This window comes from Cupressus sempervirens, chromosome 10 (assembly GCF_028749045.1).
Source record: "Cupressus sempervirens isolate cs-2001-9-10 chromosome 10, ASM2874904v1, whole genome shotgun sequence".
Classification (NCBI taxonomy): Eukaryota; Viridiplantae; Streptophyta; class Pinopsida; order Cupressales; family Cupressaceae; genus Cupressus; species Cupressus sempervirens.
The window spans coordinates 953,870,837-953,892,064 of record NC_143127.1 but is presented as its reverse complement, the minus strand read 5'-3'; the positions used below and the strand labels follow the sequence as shown (position 1 = coordinate 953,892,064).

General features: G+C 37.0%; 1 protein-coding gene across 1 annotated transcript in view; it reads left to right on the top strand.

Annotated features, from left to right (window-relative positions):
• Positions 1-3,284: 3,284 nt before the first annotated feature.
• Positions 3,285-21,228, top strand: part of LOC149537136 (kinesin-like protein) — a 100,834-nt gene continuing 82,890 nt past the window's right edge. Inside the window, exon 1 of the mRNA XM_089807203.1 lies at positions 3,285-3,734. Within this exon, the coding sequence (XP_089663329.1) occupies positions 3,379-3,734 (356 nt within the window). The 5' untranslated portion in view covers positions 3,285-3,378. The remainder of the gene's footprint in view (positions 3,735-21,228) is intronic.

Genomic DNA, 21,228 nt, shown 5'->3' with positions numbered 1-21,228 from the left:
TTAGTACATTGAAACACATTCTGTAGTCTATTTTCCATTGGAAAACTTTGTATAAGTAGATCAAGAATACCTACAAGATTTTGCTACCATTATTAATAAGAATCTCAACATTTTGCCAAAACTTGAGATCATTTTTAAGGATCTATATTTGTACAACTTTTGGTGATGGTGAAATTTCTTTTTAATCAACTCTAAGGTGGGTTGTCTTGAGGACAATAAAATGGTTTTGTTTGCAAGATGTTAGTAGACATGCAATTCATAGTAGAAAAAGATGAATCATAATTATCATAGGATTCAAGAAGCACATTGTGATAATACCTAACATTATGCAATACCTATACAAAGACAAATAAAGGGACAAACTACTACATTTTAGAAGCCTTGAAATAATCTCGAGTTGCATTGAAAGGGTGATGCTAGAAAGGAAGATTAAGCTATATAGGAATGTCTGTAGTATATAAAAAAGAGATCTATCACCCAAACACACACACACACACACACACACACACACACACACACACACACACACACACACACACACACACACACACACGCGCATAAGACATAAATGTACATTGTTTATAATAAATATATGAATAAAGTAATCTTATGAAATTTATGAATGACTATATTAAGGAAGGTCAATCCAAAGAATAAAGACTCCCTGTAGGCCGAGGAGCCCCTACTATTTGAAGGGATTAGATCTGTGAAATGACTCATGCATGTCTATTGGTTGGGGTAACAAAATCGAGTTGGTAGGGTAAAAGAAAGGATTCTTTAAAGTTATTGCTATAATAGAAAAGTCCCTCCCTCTTGCTTCCATCGGGATAAATTTGTCCTCTTCCTCTATTACCACCTACATATATGGGATATTTCAGGAAGTGAGCTGTTTTATTAATAGTGGGTTTTTATTTTGCTTATATTAGTCCACTATAACTATCCTAATTTACTTTTTATTGAATAATCTTAAATTAACTTATGAACACACTTTATCCAAACTTCATATCTATATTTATTATCCATTTATCCCAAAAATGAATCCTATATAAATATATTTAAATAGAAACACAATCATTTCTAAAAAAAGACTTGATAAATACATAAAACATAAAATCTTATACCCTTTACAAATTCTTGCCTTCGATAAATACATAAAAAATAAAATCTTATAACCTTTACAAATTCCTACCTCCGATAATTGCATAAAAAATAAAATCTCATTTCCTTTACAAATTCCTACTTAATATATTTGATACAAACACAACAATTTTTACGAAGAATTATTATTATTATTATATTTTAAATTTATAACATCTTCTTATCAACTAATTATAAGCAAGATTGGTTGATGAGCATTACAAATAGGTAGTTTTTTAAAAAGGCTTTTAATATTGTCCCTAGAGACAAGCTTTGGGCCAGGATGGAAGAATTTGGTATTCCTAAAAATCTTAGAGCTGCTATTCATAAGATGTATGAAGAAGTTAGAGCTAAAATTATAACTTCAAAAGGCATCTCAGAGTGTTTTAGGAGTGATGTTGGAGTCAAGCAAGGTTGTCTGCTTCCACCAACTCTATTTTGCATATACATTGACAAACTTGAAGAATGGTTAGAAATGCAAAATAGTGAAGGTATCCAATTAGGTGAGTTTATGATATGACTGCTCCTATATTCGAGCGATCTCATTTTGGTTGCCAAATCTGCATATGGTTTGCAAGAACATTTACTATCGCTTGAGCACTTTTGCAAAATGGTTGGTATGCAAGTTAATATCAATATAACTAAAGTTATGATCTTTTCAAAAAGCAAATAACAACATCAACATAAATTCTATTTTAAGAGCAACATTCTAGAGGAGGTAGCAGAATATAAATACCTTGGGATTGACTTCAACAAAAATCTAAGCTGGGATGGCTGTAGAGAGAAAAGAGTTTTGGGAGGTTGGAAGGCACTTTATACTTTGCAATAGAGGTGTTGTGATGCTGAGGTTTGGGATTGGAAAACTAATCAAACTTTGTTTGGGCTTCTTGTGCTATCGGTGGTTCTTTATGACTGTAAAATATGGGCCAACAACATTTCAGACTTACGATGGAGACAAACCGAGATGATACAAAAGTGTTGGATTACCAACAAGTTTAAAATCAAATGCACGGTCCCCTCTGATATCATGTTTTGTGAAGTGAGAGTGATATCTATTGAGGCTCACGCTATGGCTCACCTCATTAGCTATCTTAAAAAAATTGAAAAGATGGAGGCAACTAGATGGCCTAAAATGGTCTTTGAGGATACTTTGGGTAAATGTAAAAGGACCTAGATGCAACAAAACATCAAGTGGATGAGCAAATGAGATATCCATTTCAACATGTGTTTGCTAATAAAAGTTTTTGTTATGAAGATATTTCATAAGAGAAACTAGGGAAAGGGGCTTAGTAGAAAAAAAGCTTACTACATCAGCGAGTTCAACCCCACATATGATCACTGCCAAAAGGAGTATATAGAGGCCATAATACCGTGGAGAGCTAAGACACTCATTGTACAACTAAGGACCAACTCCCAATAACTTCGATGCAAGACTAGATGGTGGAAGTGACCAAAAGAACTTTGGAAAAGGAGAATTTGCTTGTTTTGCAATTCTGGGAAGGTAGAAACTGAACAACACTTCATTTTGGAATGTGAGGCATACAAGGACAACAGAGTCAAATTTGTGGATATCCTATCTGACAACTCATGGTACAACCTATTCAACAAAAAGAACATTGAGAAACCTTCACGGAAAGCGAACCGAAGTCGATATAATGGGTATAGTGTTCCATAGGCTATTTATCAGCAAGGTGGACGTTAAAATCTCATCTAGGGGAGAGGACCCAGTACTTGAACACCTTAACTTCGCGCTTATCAAAACCCTACTTAAAAATTTGAAATTGCTCCCAATTTTTTACAGTAGCTTACTTGGCGAGTCGTCTACTTATAACGAAAGTTTCAAGTCCACGTCACCCGTTATGATGCCACATCAGCATGCTTTTTGCCAAGTCCAAAACAACCAAAAAAAAGTGAGACTAATGGTCGTGCATAAAGAGTACCCATAGTTGAATAGCTGATGTGGCATCACATCATTGATTAATTTTTATAACTAATGGTACATTTTATTTAATTTTGGGTAGTTTGCATTGTGCTAACAACTTTAAAGTTGCAAGTGTCGGTACAATGTTGTCAAAAAAAAAAATTGAACATTAAGTCAATAAGTGTAGGTATTAAATGAACAACTCCTATCACAACTATTGGAACATGTTAAGTAATGGGTCCTCTCCCCTATCTATCTATCTTCAAATTTGTATTAGTTTGCCCGGGGATAATGTACTGAATCATGTAACGAAGACTCCAATGGCTCAGGGTCTCGTATCATCTAGATTCTGCCGGTGGCTGCTTCTCGTTCCATCTCACTCTGCCATACTTCACAGCCCAGCTAAAATAAGCAGACCACCTGCATTTTATTTGGGGCAGAACTGTAATCTCAGATTATCCCTTTTAAAACGGTACGTTCATGAGAGAGCAATCGGTGCATTGGAGATTCAGAGTTCAGATCTCTTGGAAGCTAATAAGGAGGAGGAGGAAAAGGAGTTGCAGAAATCCGCTACAAAGAAAAGCAGAAATGAGAAAAAGCGGGAGGCTACGCGGGCAGTCAAATGGGGGATGAAGATGGCCAAATTTTCCCCTGCTCTGATCAAACAAATTGTTAGGTATCCTTGCGTTTGTCCACATTGCTATTCTACGCAAAAAACAGAGCAGAGTATATTGAATTTCTTTATTTAAATCTTGCTTGATGAAAATGAAAGGCAGTGTATGAGTATCTTAGGCTTAGGCTGGGTTTTGTGCAGAGGGCTTTCCACAAGATTTTAGTGAGTGTTACTGAGCTTTTAAGGATTGTTTATTTTCTATTTTGTGGTACATTTGGAGTTTCGAATTTTAAGCAACTAAATTTATGAAAGTTCACTTGTCTTATATATTTCGTTATTTAGCATATTCAATTCATGTGAGTAAAATAAATAAAATAAATAAAATAAATAAAATAACAATTGATACAAGTTCTAAAATTTGAGATGAATGATGAGTGGCAGGAAAAAGCCTAACAGGTGAGGCAATTTCTACACCATTTTCTATCAGCTCAAATTTGCAGCCCTAAAAAGTAGGGGCTGCCATTTTCCGAAAGAGATTCTAATTAAGCATGTAACAAGTTTCATTCATTTCATGGAACACTCCTTTGAAATAGAAGCCTCCTTAATAGGACCTCACCCTTAATTTTTTTTTAAAGATAACTGCTATCACTGTGGCGATAGCGCCCTTTATTAATAATAAAAAAGTTCAAGAAGCTACATGATGAGAATGTGACGTGGAACCTAGCTACAACATATCACATATGACAATGTTCAAGAAGTATATTTGGAATTTATCTTTTGTTCATGATTTGTCCTGAAACCAAAGAATAATCTTCCAGTACTTTGTTCATGATGGAAGCTTGTCTCAGCGAGGCCTCCCCAAATAGCAGTGTATAATCTGCAAATTGGGAGTGTGAGGCAGGCTCTACATTTGGATGGATAGTTATACCTTTCCATAACCCTTCCCTGCAGTTTTGATTGATGGCTTTATCCAAAACTTCTGCCATTAGGGCAAAGAGAGAGGAAGAGAGAGGATCTCCTTGCCTCAAACCATTGCAAGCATTGAAGAACCACATACATTACCATTGACAAGAATGGAAAACCGTGGAGATGCAGAAAACAAAGCTCTCTATCCAATGATTGTTAAAGCCATACGTTTTTAAAGTATTGGCAAGAAAAGTCCATATAACTCTATCGAAAGCTTTGGAGACATAAAGTTTAATAGCATACCTCTTTTTTTTCCCTTCTTCACTGTGTATGATATTTCTGAAACATAGATAATGCTGTTCAAGATTTCTCTACCAGGTGTGAAACCATTTTGATGCTCTGAAATGAGATTGGGGAGAACCTTTTTGAGCCTGTTTGAAGAAGCCTTTGAAATAATCTTGTATAAGGTATTGCAAAGAGCAATAGGCTGAAAGTCATTCATGGTTTCAGAGGCTTGCTTCTTGGGAATCAAAGCAATCAGAGTGTGATAATTTTTTTTACAAACTTTGTATGCTTCCTGAAATCTTCAATAAGATCAAGGATGTCTTTGCCCATGGACTCCCAGCAGTTTTGAAACAAAATCTGCTGTCATGCTGTCCGGCCTAGGGGCTTAATGAGGATGCAAAGAAAAAATGGCTTGTTTAATTTCCTCCAATGAGAAGGGTTGCATGAGCATGAGATTGTCTTCGTGAGAGATGTGAGCATCCAAAGTTTTTGAGAGGTTGATTTTGGAAGAGAGATGTGTTGGGCTACCAAGCAGATTAGAGAAGTAATCAATGGCTGCCTTTGAAATCTCCTTGTCTGACATTTTCCAATTGTCATAACCATCTTTCATAGCATTAATTTTGTTAAAGGATCTGTGAGCTTTAGTTGAGGCACAAAGAATTTAGTGTTGAGATCACCTTCAGAGATCCACATTTCTCTTGACTTATCCCTCCAGTAGATTGCCTCTCTTTGGAAAATTTCTGAATACTGCTTTTTAAGGTTTTTCTCATGCTCAAATTCAGTGCTGGTCATACCTGAAATCATGACCTTAGATTGTAGAGATTCAAGTTCTTCTATCCTGAGTTTTTCTGCAACGATATTTTTGAAAGAATATTTGTTCCAGACTTTGATTCTGTCCTTTAAATGACGCATCTTTTTGGTGAATATGAAGCTTGGGGAGCCTGAGAATTTCCTTTCTGACCACCAGGCTTTTAAAAGAGAGAGAAATTCTGGGTCTCTCCACCATATGCTGTGAAATTTGAAGAAGCTCTTAATATTGAAAGAATCCTGATCCAACTGAAGTAAAGGAAGGTGATCTGAACCAACTTGTGGCATAATGGAAGTGGAGATGGAAAAAGATCCAGAGATCTAATCTTCACCAATGAAGAATCTTTCCAATCTCTAGAGAAGTTTAATCTTTTTTTAATCCAGGTGAATAATCTATCTTTGGGGATGACATCCATGACTTTTATAGTAGAAATGAAATCTCTGAAGTCCTCCATGACTTTGGAGCTTTTTCTAAGTCCTCCCTCTTTTCCATCTAAGTCAAGGAGAGCATTAAAATCTCCACTTAGTATAATGCTACCTTTATTGAGAGTGTAAATGAAAGAGGTGATGTCGAACCAAACCCGAGTCTTTTCTTCTGTCTTGGAGGGACCGTATATATTGAAGATGGGAAAATCTAATTTGGATTTTGGGTGTGAGATGTGACATGCCATCCAGTTGTCATGAGAAGCCAATGGAGTGGCACTGACTGTACAAGGATTCCACATAATGCCTAATCCACCTGAAACACCTTTAGTATCCTGGAACAGACCATCTCATGTAGTGCAGCCATTTAGAAATTCGAGTGCTTTGTCACCATTAAGCTTGGTCTCTTGCAGGAGAATGATGTCAAGATTTGATTTGATAATGGCTCTTTTCACCAAGTTATTTTTGTCAGGGGATGTTTATCCCCTGACGTTCCGTGTAAAAGTTTTCATTGCTTACCAAGGGAGGCTTTGTATTCCTCGTTTTTTTTCAGAAATCTAGAAGGTTGATGATGCCCTTTTCATTTGCTCTTGATTCTCTGACTTGCTTGTTGTTTTTCCTTCCTCTGGAACCTTTCGATCTATCAAGAAGGATAATTGCTGATTGACTTATGCATCTGGGATCAAGATTGTCAAGTTCGTCTCTGAAAATTTCCTCTGAACCCAAAATTGAGTCATTGTTTTCAAAATTTTAACTGTTTCTGCAATGGTATTGGCTTTTTCTGCTTTGACTGCTACAGAACTGTTGGCTGGATTGCTGGATGAGCAACATGATTTGTCCGAGTCTTTTTACACAATTCTATTCCTTACTGTTAGAAGGTTGTAACTGAGAAACCATGTTAAAATACACTAGAGGTAAAATTTAATTTGAACTATGAAATATGAAGGTTCCTAGAAGTAAAATATAAAAGGAACTATGAAGTATTAATTTATGACTGTAGTTTCAACTTTCAACCAAGGGTTCATTAGTATCCTTGGTTAGAAGTATGTATTGGGAGTCTAGTAGGATTTTAATGGGTTACAATTTTTTCCTTAGGTAAAATTGTTCGATCTGGTATCTTATGGGTTTTGATCATTAACACTCCACTTACAAGGCATTGGCATTGCACATTGGAATTTAATATCAAATTTGATTGCCTATTTTTAAATTATAAAAAAAATAGAAAATGGAAATGACATCTGTACCATCCTAAATTGTATGCCCTTAGTGTACAATTTAAGGACTAATTTGCACCCACTTTAGTGTATTTTCTATTGTAGGACCTCATATGACACGTATTGGACACCTAAATTCAAATATGGGCCCTTTATCCTTTGAATCTTGTTCAAATTTGAGGTTATCCCTTATTTTAAAATGTCCTCTATTTTTCCTCGAAACCTAGGCCCTACATTACCATTTGCAGTCTTAGTGTTTTATTCGGACCTTGAAACTGGTTGTACTTCCTAATCTGATATCCCTTGGTTCCCTAGGACCCATTGTGCAAATTTGGGCCCTAATTGGGTGAAACATAACGTCCAATACATTATGTTCCTGGGAACACAACGTCCAATACATTATGTTCCTGGGAACACAATGTCCAAGACTTATGTTCCCTGGAGTTTAAGCCCAAATTCAAACTATGGCCATGTCTCCGTGATTTAGTGGAGGATTAGGATTTAGAGTTGGCCTGGTTGAGTTTTAACCCCTGAGATGTTTTGAGAGGTATGAAAACACCCCATCTCTCCCCATTTTGGAATCCATTATCAATTATCAATAAGGAGTTCATGATTTGCAAGCTATAGGTGAATTAAGTATTTAAGATCAAGAGCTGTCAAGCATTCAAGTTTTAAGCATTCTTCTCAAGCATTCAAGGTGCTCTTCTCTATAGATCTAGCCTATTTCCCTCAACGAAGGCCTAAGCAAAGGACTTTTCTATCAAGGAAGGAGATGCACATTACTTTTTCTTTGAAGTCTTCTTTCTTATTTCTCAATCAATCATTGTGGCAAACTGCAACTTCATTCCATAAGGTTTTTTTCTTTCATGATTTCCTTTTTGGTTTTTATGCTAAGTCAAAGCTATTGCATCAACATATTTGATCACATTTAAAGAAGCATTTGCGTTGCCAAGGTATGAGATACATCATTTCATAGGTCTAGCCTCTGCTATAGGAGTCATGTCAATATACTTTCATTTCATTTCAAGGTTGATTCCTTGTTTTTTGTGTGCAAGAATAGGTGGTGCAGTTATCAGACCAAATACAGGAAGTACAAGATCTGATGGAGGAACTGCAACTAATTTTGTGAGAATCACTAGGAACATAACATGCATCTTCCCAGGAATATAACATGCAAGACATTTTGTTCCCACCAAAATAGGCTGAAATTCATTCTCAAGACCAGCTACAGTTGATAGGTTTCAGATTTGCAATTACAACTATTTCCAGGATCATTGATCCATTCTGTGCTTAGGATCTACCTGAGCCTATTGGGACATTTTCCCTTTGAGTGTGGAATTTGAAAAGGTGGAGTAATGTACCATTTTTGCATTGCTTCCCATTTCATGTTATACATTTTGGTGAACCCAACCCATAACATTTCCACTTCTATTTGGTGCTTAAATTTGATTTGTTTGTATTTCATTTTGTGCATTTAGTTTTAGTCTTATTTTTGCATTCATTGATTAAAAAGACATAAAAATTGTCTATTCGTCATCCTTCATTTAATATATTGTATTTTAATGTTTCAAAACAATAAAAATTCAAAAGTATTTTCCTTTCATGCATTGTTATGTGTGTTAGATTAGTTCCTTTTATGCTTTATTTCATCAAATTAGCTTGTTGCATTACAAAATCTTTGATTTCCTTGTACAAAGTTTTATGTCTTTGATGCTCCATCTAGTAGCGAAGACTTTGATACGATGCATGAATCCTTGATTACTTCATTTCTACTAAGTCTTCATCTCTACCCCCTAAACTATCTTTTTGCCAAAAGTTGACTAATATTCAAGAAAGATTTAGGGTATATGTCAATCCCCTTTATAAACCAATCAATGATTTCTCTCCCAAATTTATTCTCCTTCATGACAACATATTGATGTAGGAAGGTACTTTTAAAACATCCCTCAATGATCTTCCTCGTTGGGATGAAGAATTGGAGAATGATGTTGATTTCTCTTGATTGAACCTCCCCCATGAGAGTACCTTTATACAAGAGGATGATTTTGTGGTGGAAAAGTATGACATGATTGACATTTCCCTTAGTGACACTTCCCTTCCTATCCATTTCAATCTTCTCCCCTCTAGATATGAAGCATTCGTGAATTATTTTTGTCCCTCCTAAAGTGCTTCATGAAAATGCCTTAGAAGAAAAGGATTGATACTCTTTTATTCCTTGTAAACCTTTTGAGCATAAAAGACCTAATCAAGTCAATACCATTCAAAATATCCTAAAAAACAAATCAATGATTGTTGTAAAGGGTGATACACAACCCGATTATCGTATAGTACCATACACATTCAATAAAATCCCCAAGAGAATAATATCCTTGATGTCCTCCCTTCTACAATCCAACATTAGCACATAAGGATCCTAATGAAGTCAACACTATCCAATTTCACCTTCTTCAATTCTTTCTCCAGTACAAACAAGCACACCATCAACCTTTCAAGATGATGATTTGGGAACTTTAAAATTCACACCGACCTTTCGTAGTGAAATCAAAATCCTTGAATTTGAGACTCGGATCCCTTTTAACACGTATGGATATTGATTGGGCCTCTTTAAATTTCAGTTTGATTCCACCTAAGAGTGATCCTTATCTATTTGATATTCCAAACCTTGATGATGACATAGTATAGGACGTGTGCAACAAAGCATTGAGACCCATGAGAAATCTATATCACATTTTCCCAGGGAAACTCTAGGTTTCCAACCTTCTCGTTTGTCCTATTAATCTATAAATTCTTCTCCTAATTTCTCATCACAACAAGAGAATATTTTGTTTGAGTTTCTCAATGCCAACTTGATTACTCTTCTTTAATTACACAAATGAGATAATTCTTCCGTTTTTATGAATTATCAAATTCTTGGCCATAAGACTAATGAACGTTATTGTTTGAAGTTCAAAATTCAAGAAATCATTAATTGTGATATCATTCAAATGACATGTAACAATGAATGACAACTTTGTCATGATCATTCTAAATAACATCTAGGTTCCTATTATGTTGCTCCTTAGTATGTGACATTGCTAGTGTAATGTCTCCTTTTTGGGATGATATTTTTTATGGTTGGATTAGCCTATTATTGGCCCTCGTAGGCTAAGATTGATGGTTAGAGGGTCTCAGTTGGCATTACAGGAAGCTTATTCCTATTTCAAAGGTCAAGAGTGTGTTAGGATAAACCACAGACAGAAATAAAAACTACGTGCAAATATAACCAATAATAGAAAATAATAGATCACACAGAAATGAACAAAAGGCACCAAGATTTAACGTGGTTCACCCAATCCCTGGGCTATGTCCACCAAATTGCAAGTATAATATTATTACAATCCAGTGATTACAACTTGATTGCAATCCGTAATCCCTTACAGCTCAATACCGCCGCAAGAAGCAATTTCGCATCACAACATAATGAAAATACCTAACCCTAAACCCTTTTATACAAGTATTTTATCTGTTTTAGGGTTATAACATGTCAGCCATATGTTGGCTACAAAGTCGGCCACGGCCCAATTAGTCACCACAATCTAACAATCTCCCACTTGGGGACTGATCAGGCTCCACACTAAACAACAATCTCCCACTTGGAGACTGATCCTGTAGCAATACCACTACCACATGAGGCTCCCACTGAATCAAACCACCCTGGACTCTGCTATTGTTTTATTCATGTTCAGTCTAAAAAACCAACCGAAGCTGAAGAGGAGTTCAGCTTCTCCCTTGTTACAACCTTTGTCAACATATCTGTTGGATTGTCATTTGTATGTATCTTCTCCAGCTTTAACTGTCCATCCTCCAAAACTGACCGAATGAAATGGTACCGCAACTGTATGTGTTTGGTCTTAGAATGCAGAGCTGAATTCTTTGCAAGATGAATGGCACTCTGACTCTCTGTGAACAAATAATTATCCTTCTGAGGATGTCCAAATTCTTCCAAGAAGAACTGAAGCCATATCATCTCCTTGGTTGCCTCTGTAGCAGCAACATACTCTGCCTCTGTAGTGGATAGAGCATTAATCTTCTGTAACCTAGAAACCCAGCTCATGGCTGCCCCACCAACAGTAAAGACATAACTTGTAGTACTTCGCTTGGTATCAATATCCCTTGCCAAATTTGAGTCAACATAGCCCTGTAAATCAGTAGTAGAGCCCCCAAAGTGTAAACACTTATTGGATGTTCCTCTCAAATATCTGAGAATCCACTTGACAGCATTCCAATGCTTAAATCTTGGATGACTCATATACTTGCTAACGACTCCCATTGCATGTGCAATATTTGGCCTAGTGCATACCATAGCATACATCAAGCTTCCTACAGCTAAAGCATAGGGTACCTTGGACATCTTATCCTCCTCTTCCTGTGTCTTAGGACACATCTCCTTAGTCAACTTCAAATGACCAGGTAAAGGTGTGCTGACAGCTTTAGCATTCTCCATAGAGAAATGTTGCAACACCTTCTCAACATAATCAGCCTGAGATAGCGTCAATGTTCTGTTCTTCCTGTCTCTGCAAATCTTCATACCAAGGATTTGTTTTGCTGCCCCCAAATCCTTCATAGCAAATGCATGTGCTAACTGGCGTTTTAGCCCCTTAATATGATCCATGTTCGACCCAGCTACAAACATATCATCAACATATAAACATAAAATAATGTAGCTATCATCATCCAACCTCTTAAAATAAACACAATAATCTGAATGACACCTGTCATAGCCATGCTCATGCATAAACCTGTCAAATTTCAGATACCATTGCCGAGGTGCTTGCTTCAAGCCATATAAACTTTTCTTCAATTTGCACACTAAGTTCTCCTTACCATAGTAACGTGAATCGGAATCGTATCGGAATCGGCACGGCCGAATCGAATCGTGAATCGGGGGTGAATCGCTGGTGAATCGGCGATGAATCGGCAAATTTGAAAAAACCCTTTAAATGTAAAGATTTTAACAATTTAAGACTTATTTCATGCACTCTTTATTGAATATAACTTAAAAACACTATAACATCATCAAATAGAATCTAACATACATAAACATGAAACATAAAATCCATCACATACGTAACTATGTTATCATTATGTACTAAAATGTAAATTGTATGCTAGCTGAAGTAAATAAAAATCAAATGATCATAATGATTCAAATCATAGAATCAGTAAGATGAAATCATGAAGATCTATAAGACATCAAATCATAAATGTATGTATAAATCTAAGATGAAGATCCATGAAAGTTTGAAACATGTCTATCAGTGATTCAGTATCACTATCAAATTATCAATATCTATACAGTGTAAACAAAATATAAAAACAAGGCTCCAGCTCAAGCCTCATCATCCTCATCATCATCCTCTAGCTCTGCTGCAGCCTCAACCTCAGCCTCTGAGTATCCAGTTTGCCTATGAGAAAGGCGTGTAAGATAGGTCCTAGAGGACCGCCAAGCCATGTCCCCTACATGGGCAATGGGCTCATGAATAACGTCGCTAGGGCCTGCGTCTGTGCGTGCGCGTGTGCGTCTACCAATGCCTGAACGTGCTCTAGCTGCCTCCTCTGCCCTGGCCACAGCCTTAGCCTCTACATCCACTTGGTCAACCCACACGCGGTCTTCCTCAGTGAACACTGGGTCCACGGTCTCTGTGATCCACTCTGATTCTGGATCAATCTCCTCTAGAATGATCGGAGAGGAGTCAGCGCCCAAAATCTGTCTGATCCTAAGACGAAGGTTGTAATGAACAAAGACAAGATCATTCAACCTCTGCACTGTCAACCTATTTCTCCTCTTCGAGTGGATGTGCTCGAACATGGACCAACTGCGCTCACATCCAGAAGCGCTGCTCGGCTGACTTAGAATGCGGATGGCAATTTTTTGAAGGTTTGGGGTTGTGGCCCCAAACATTTGCCACCATCTATCTGAAATAAGGAAAAAACAAAAACAATTAGTCTCATTTATAGATTACAACTCTAAAATTAATGCATTATATAATCAACTTTAAGTTTAGAATCTAGATTCATGAACATTGAATATATTATTTAATTTTTACTTGGCTGTAGTGTTGTCTAAGCATTTATGGCCATCCTGCTAGAGAAAAGTGGCCCCTCCTTATTGTTGAACTGGTCTAGCTCAACAATCGCAGCAGCGCTATTTTCATCGCTACTCAATCTCTGAATTACTGTGTATAAGCCAGTGAGAACCTCCGCATCCGCTTTGAACTCAGGACGGAAACGAAATGCCGGATTCAGATAGTAAGCTGTTGCCTGGATCGGTCGATGGAGCTGATTCTGCCATCTCCTATCGATGATGTCCCAAATAGGGCCATACCTCTCCTGCACTCCTGCATATTGGGCTCTGATGGCCTCCTTGGCCCTATCCATGCCCTCATAAATGTAGCCCATAGAGGGCTTCTCCCCATCAGTAGTTTGTAGCAAAGCTACAAGGGGCTCAGTGACCTACATATAAAGTAAAACAAAAAATTTGAGTCAAAACTTAAATATAAAATAATATAACTTAAAGTAAAAGAAAAATACTAAATGTTAAATTGCAATAAATTTACCTTAAGGATTTCTCTAGCGGGTTTCCAAAAACCATCCTCATCAAATATGCAATCCGCCACATCTAACCCTATAGTGGTCGTAGCATAGGAAGAGCAAATCCACTCCTGCCCAACAAACATGCTCCTCAATCCATCCCTTGATGTCAACAAAGACTGCAAGGTGATGAAATTCGAGGCAAACCTCGTGATACCTGGGCGAGCTAACTCCTTGCCTTTTGTGTACTTCCTCATTGTGCTAAGGACAAATGCATGATTATAAATGAATTTGCATATGTTTTTTGCCCTTTCCACACATGACTTGACAAACTCAAGTTTGCCAATTTCCTCCAACATGAGGTCAATGCAGTGTGCCGCACAAGGGGACCAAAATATGGTGGGGTGCCTCTCCATCAAAAGTTTACCTACAACAATTTTAAGTCAATTAGAAACTCAAATTTCAAAATTCAAATAAATTTATTTTCAAAACTTGCAAAGTTAAAAGTTTACCTGCTGCAACATAATTTGCTGCATTATCCGTCACCACCTGGATCACATTTTGTTCTCCCACCTCTGCTATAACTTCCTCAATAGCCTCACATAAATATGTGGCATTTTTCACATGTGCGGAAGCATCAGTGGATTTTATGAACATGGTATATCCTACAAGTAACAAAACAACGAATTATAATATTAAATGGATCATTAACGAATTAGCATTCAACAAATCAAAATTTACAATGTATGTAGGAAAGTAGAATGATCAATCACCTCCACAGGATACAAGAAAATTGAGGAGTGTTCTATTTTTCCTATCGGTTCAACCATTAGTCATGATGGTGCAACCCTTTGCAATCCATTCCTTTCGGTTCTCCTCGAGGTCAACCCTCATGTCCTCTACCATCTCATCCAGGAGGTATCCGCTCAACTCAGCCTCAGTTGGGGCTTTAAACCCCGGACCACAAATAGCAACCGCATCTATCATATTCTGCCAATAAGGAGCCCTGTCACAAATAAAAGTTTAGATGTCAAAGACTTGAATTATAAAACAAGTAGATATAATTAAAGTTTTACTTTTACTTTTAATTTTAGCTTTAAAGAAAACAAAGAAAAAAGAATCAATTACCTGGCTGCAATAAATGGAATGTTGCAAAAGTACTAAAATTTGCAGATCTCTTTTCTGGCAGCATCGTGAATCTCCTTGTTCAAACCCATGCCCTCAAGCGTGGGTTGGGAACCAGGAGTAGTGCGGGGCACAAAGTAACTATCCATTTTGTTTTTCCGCACTCTAGGCTGCAATAGGTTGGTGTGGGACTCTGTCTCAGTATGTGACCGACTAGCACTAGCACTAGCACAAGCAGAAGAACTAGGATAAAAAGGAGGCCTAGAAGAACCCTCTCCAACACAACCTACGGATGCGGAAGCTGATGCAGATGCAAATGTGGATGCGGCTGCGGATGCGGGAACATGGGAGCCAATACCCCTTAACCCTTCAACTTGCATTTTCCTATTTGCTTTGTCTTTTTCAATTTTTTCTAATGCCATTAAGCAAGTGCGTTTTGCCTCAGGAGTTTGGTGAGTGCAAACTGTAACATCATGTCCAGGTATAACAGCAATGTGGAATTTCAATCTATAAATACCCCTGGAAGTTATTTTTTCTTTACAAAACATGCATTTTGTTTGATATTTGGTTCTTCTAGGAAACTCTTCATTATATTTCCAACATTCATCTTTTTTACCTATTGGAATTTGCGAAAAATGAGAGCAAAGGCTGCTGCAATAAATTTTTTTATGTAAAATATCAAAGTTTGAAGCTAATAAAAATTAGAAAACAACAAACCCTAGCTTGCAACTTAGTAAAAATAAAGAACATTCAAGATTTACACTAAAATTCTTGAAAACTATAGAAATTTAACAAAAAACGCATAATACACTAAAAATTAAACAAAAAATGCATAATACACTAACATGCAAGAAAAAAATAAGCACTTACCTCTTGCAAATGAGTTGAGGAGTGTTGATATTGGCTCCTTAATGCTCCCAAAGCAATTGATGGGCTCCCCAAATGGCCTGCTGATCTCTTTGGTGCTCCTCCTTCTTGCCGGTTGGAAACCTATGGCTTTTCTTTTCTCTTCTTCTCTCTCACTTTTCCTCTCTTCTACTCATGCTTCACAAATAGAAGGCCCTTTAGGGTTATAACAAAGAGAATAGGTCAAAAACAAAGTGAAAAAAACAAGTGATTTTTAAAAAAATTTCAACTTCCCTTTTTACATACCGCGGGCGATTCATAGCCGATTTTTTAAGGCGATTTTGGCGATTTTTATATGAATCGCCTGAATTGGCGATTCATGGCCCAGAAATCGGCGATACTGATTCACGATTCAAAAAAAATCGCGCAGGATGAATCGGGTTGCGGAATCGCCGATTTAGGCGATTTTTGGGCGATTCTCGTTACTATGCTCCTTACCTTTGACCTCAAAACCCTATGGCTGAGCCATATATATTTCTTCACCCAAATCACCATGAAGAAAGGTTGTTTTAACATCCAACTGCTATAAATGCAAATCTTCAGTAGCCACAAGACTTAAAACAGTACGAATAGAAGTCATTTTAACAACAGGAGAAAATATCTCATCAAAATCAATTCCCTTTTTCTGTGTAAAGCCTTTTACAACTAACCTGGCCTTAAATCTTTTTTGACCTCCTTCCTCTTCTTTCAACCTGTAAACCCACTTATTCTGTAAAGCCTTTTTACCTACAGACAACTTGCATAGATCCCATGTCTTATTCTTCAACAAAGAGTCCATTTCATCTTTCATTGTAGACTCCCATTGAATCTTAGTATCCACCTACACAGTTTCATCATAACTTTCAGGTTCACCAGCATCAGTAAGTAAAATAAAATACAAAGAGGGAGAAAATCTTTGTGGAGGTCTAATTTGCCTCGTTGACCGTCTAACATTCACCGGTGTGTGTGGTATTTGTTGTTGCAATTGTTCCACATCATGAGGAATGGCTGGAACATCAGCTTTTGGAGTATCATCCAACACTACATAATCATCTTCTTTCTTCTCATGTTGCTGCAACAGATCTTTGTACAAAACTTTCTCATTGAATATGACATCCCGACTTCTAACAATTTTATGATTTTCAAAATCCCAAAGCCTATAACCAAATTCATTAATGCCATATCCAACAAAGATACATTTCTTTAATTTAGCTTCTAGCTTGGTTCTATTTTCAGAGTCTATATGAGAAAAAGCTTCACAATCGAAGGTCTTAAGAAAAGAATAACTCACCTTCTTACCAGTCCATGCCTCCTCTGGAATACCATAGCCCAAAGGAGTAGAGGGACCTCTATTAATCAAATATACTGCAGTATTGATAGCCTCCACCCACATGTGTAAGGGCAACCCAACATGCAACCTCATGCTCCTTGCGCGCTCCATTATAGTCCTGTTCATGCGTTCAACCACTCCATTTTCTTGTGGAGTCCTTGGAACAGTTTTTTGTCTACGAATACCATTAGTGGAGCAATAATCTTCAAATTCATGACTGCAATACTCACCACCATTATCAGATCTGAGGCATTTTAATTTCTTACCAGTCTCATTTTCAACCAAGCATTTCCATTTCTTAGAAGTTTGAAATACATCAAATTTCTGTCTAAGGAAATAAACCCATACTTTTCTAGTTGCATCATCAATAAATGTAACATAATAATGAGAGCCACCAAGGGAAGATACCTGAGCTGGTCCCCATACATCTGTATGCACAAGCTCCAATTTCTCCTTTTTGTTTTCCTTCCCAGTCTTTACAAAACTCACTCTCTTTTGTTTTCCATACACACAACTTTCACAAAAATCCATATTAACACATTTTAGACCTGGTAAAACTTTATTTGAATGAAGTACTTTCATACCTTTCTCACTAATGTGCCCAAGTTTGTTGTGCCACAGCGCTGTATCAGAATCTACAGCAGCTATTTGTTCTCGCTGCTCAATTGCAGCAATTGTTCCTGAACATTCATTTTTCTCTGAAACAATCAAAGTAGAAGAAACAATATGACTTGTACAAAGATATAAGGTGCCTACTTTCACACTTTCACACCTTTTGCTACTACAAGGGAACCTTTTGAAACCTTCCAATTTTTATCATTAAAAGTAACTACACAACCCTCATCACCGAGTTGCCTCGCTGAAATTAAATTCCTACTCAGCCTTGGAACATGTCTTACCTCATGTAGTAGCCAATGATTCCCATTCTGCAACTTAATCTTAATTTTTCCCTTTCCAACAATTTGATAGGGTTCATTATCCCCCAAATAAACAAGCCCAAAATCCCCTTGGACATAATCAATGAAATAACCTCTATGAGGTGTAGCGTGAAATGAAGCACCAGAATCTAAAACCCATGAATCATCAACACTTTCTAAAGACAGAAGCAAAGCATCCTCTTCGGATTTGTTACTTACCACATTTGCCTCCTTGTCTCCATCTGATTTATCTCCTTCATTTTTCTTTCGATTCCAGCAATCTTTCTTTTTGTGCCCTGGTTTCCCACAGTACCAGCATTCGTTTGGTCCTCTCGATTGAGACCTCTTCCCTTTTGACTTTCCTCTTGATTTTCCACGATTTCTAGAGTTACTTCCTCTCTCAGTCGTTCTACCCCTGCTTTGTGCATTCAAGGCACTTCCTGATGTAGATCCACCTGAGGATTTCCTACGAGTTTCCTCACTCAAAACAACACCGATCACATCTTCACATTTTAGGGTACTAGATCTAGGAATAGAATTACTCATCGCCATTACCAAGCCATTCCAGCTTTCAGGTAAAGAACACAAAATCAAGAGAGCCCTAATTTCTTCATCAAAATTGATACCCACAGAAGATAATTGACTAGTAATAGTATTAAACTCATTTAAATGATCTGCAACAGATCCACCTTCTGCCATTTTCATATTAAATAAACGTTTCATGAGAAATACCTTGTTTGAAGCGGAGGGCTTTTCATACAGTGTCGCTAGGGTTTTCATCAACTCTTTTGTCGTCTTTGCTTTTGTAATATTAAATGCCACCGATGGTGCTAGGCATAATCAAATGCTTCCAAGTGCCTTTCTATCCAAAAGATCCCATTCATCATTTGACATAGTTCCCTGATTCTTGGCTCTGCCTTCCAACGGCTTCCATAAATCCTTCTGATATAGATAGTCTTCCATTTGCATCTTCCATAACTGGAAGTTCCACCCATTAAACCTATCAACCCTCAGCTTACCCTTATTTGCCATTGCTTCCACTCAACCATGAGACTCCCACTCAACTGTGAAACTTTCCTACAGAGGATAATTGAAAAACAATTAGGCTCTGATACCACTTGTTAGGATAAACCACAGACAGAAATAAAAACAACATGCAAATATAACCAATAATAGAAAATAATAGATCGCACAGAAATGAACACAAGGCACCAAGATTTAACGTGGTTCACCCAATCCCTGAGCTACGTCCACCAAACTGCAAGTCCAATATTATTACAATCTAGTGATTACAACCTGATTACAATCTGTAATCCCTTACAGCTCAATACCGCCGCAAGAAACAATTTCGCATAACAACATAATGAAAATACCTAACCCTAAACCCTTTTATACAAGTATTTTATCCGTTTTAGGGTTACAACATGTCGGCCATATGTCGGCTACAACGTTGGCCACGACCCAATCAGTCACCACAATCTAACAATCTCCCACTTGGGGACTGATCAGGCTCCACACTAAACAACAGAGTGTTCATAACTACTCTTCATTTGGTTCAATTTGGCACACTTGCTATTGATCGTAAGTGACTATTTCAGGAAAAGTTAGGATTACTATTTATAGTAGAGCACTTTAACGAGCTATGTTTGTAGTTTTGATCCTTGGCACCATTGGCTTGACTAGATATTTAGGGGCTAACTATTTATAGTAAGTCATATTTGCCGAGTTACTTTTTTGATAGGGCACCTGGATACATGGTATAGGCAATGGTCATACCTTTTTTATTGTTGACTTAGTGAAATAATGATATTGGTGCGAGTTATATTAGTTAATTATTAAAAAAAGGTGACTTTATCTATAATTAATCATTATATGTGAATTATAAGGTTATAAAGTTGCTTTATGTACAATAGTGCCATGACCCTCAATTTAAGTGATTGAAAAGTGCATTAATTGATTATAATTTATGGGTCCAATAATTAAAGTAACCTATAAAGTAAATGTGAGAACATGTTATATCATTTATACGATACTAAAAAGGCATTTAATGAGACTTTGTCTTGGGTGCGCATATTGAGGAAAAATAAAGGTATTTACTAAGTAAAGATCGAAAGCAACAAAAGGATATAATTAAATGATTTAAAATGCCTAAGTGGATCAACCTCTTGTTGAAAAGTATAGAAAGGCATCATTTGTCTTTGCAAATTTGGTTGTTTTGGAGTTTGTGCAATCGAAACAAGGGTGTTAGCGGTACCGGAGTATTGGAGATTGTTTAATCTTCACTTTTTTTTGCGGTCTTGAGGTTGTGAGATATCAATCGAATTATTGCTTTGGAGGACTTCATATAGGAGTTCTATTGGTGCTTCAATTGGAGAAATACGTCAAGTATTTGAAGGTTTTTGAAGGTTCATTAATTGTAGACCTAAATATTCATCATTGTTTGCCATTTATACAAAATTTCAAGCATCAAATTGCAACGACAGTCCAACGTCTCACCCATATTTCTAAGGAAGGGCTTTCTTTGCTAAGCAGCTATATACAAGAGCTTATATGTGTTGATGTCAGTTTTGTACCACTACATAACATATATCGATTGAATACTTGATACGAAATGTCAAACACTCTCTTCCCTTCATCAAAAATGATGGACTTGGTCACGGTTTAATATCAAACCGGGATGAATATTCTATTACCAATTCCGGACAAGGCAAGGTAGGAGGGAAAGCCGCCACATGTACAATTCCGGTCTTGTAGATCTTCTTTGCCATGGGGGATTGTCCTCCCTTCAATTTTTCCTTCAACTGTATCATGTTCACTGTACCAACGTTGGTATCGCTTATTCGCCTCACTTTCGAGAAGAAGGTGGTTTTAGGCATCATGTCTTCTTTGTCTTTTTTGGTATTTGTTCCTTTTGGGTTCTTGCTTGCACTAACATGTACCATCCTAAACATTTATTTCTGCCTCTTCATTTAAAATGATATGGACTGCACTTATCAATCTCCAACCTTCTTTCTATCGATGGAATCTAGCTTATTTCTGCCTCTCCAAGTCCTATCTTTACACTTATCAATCTCCAAACTTCAATCCTAGGGGTG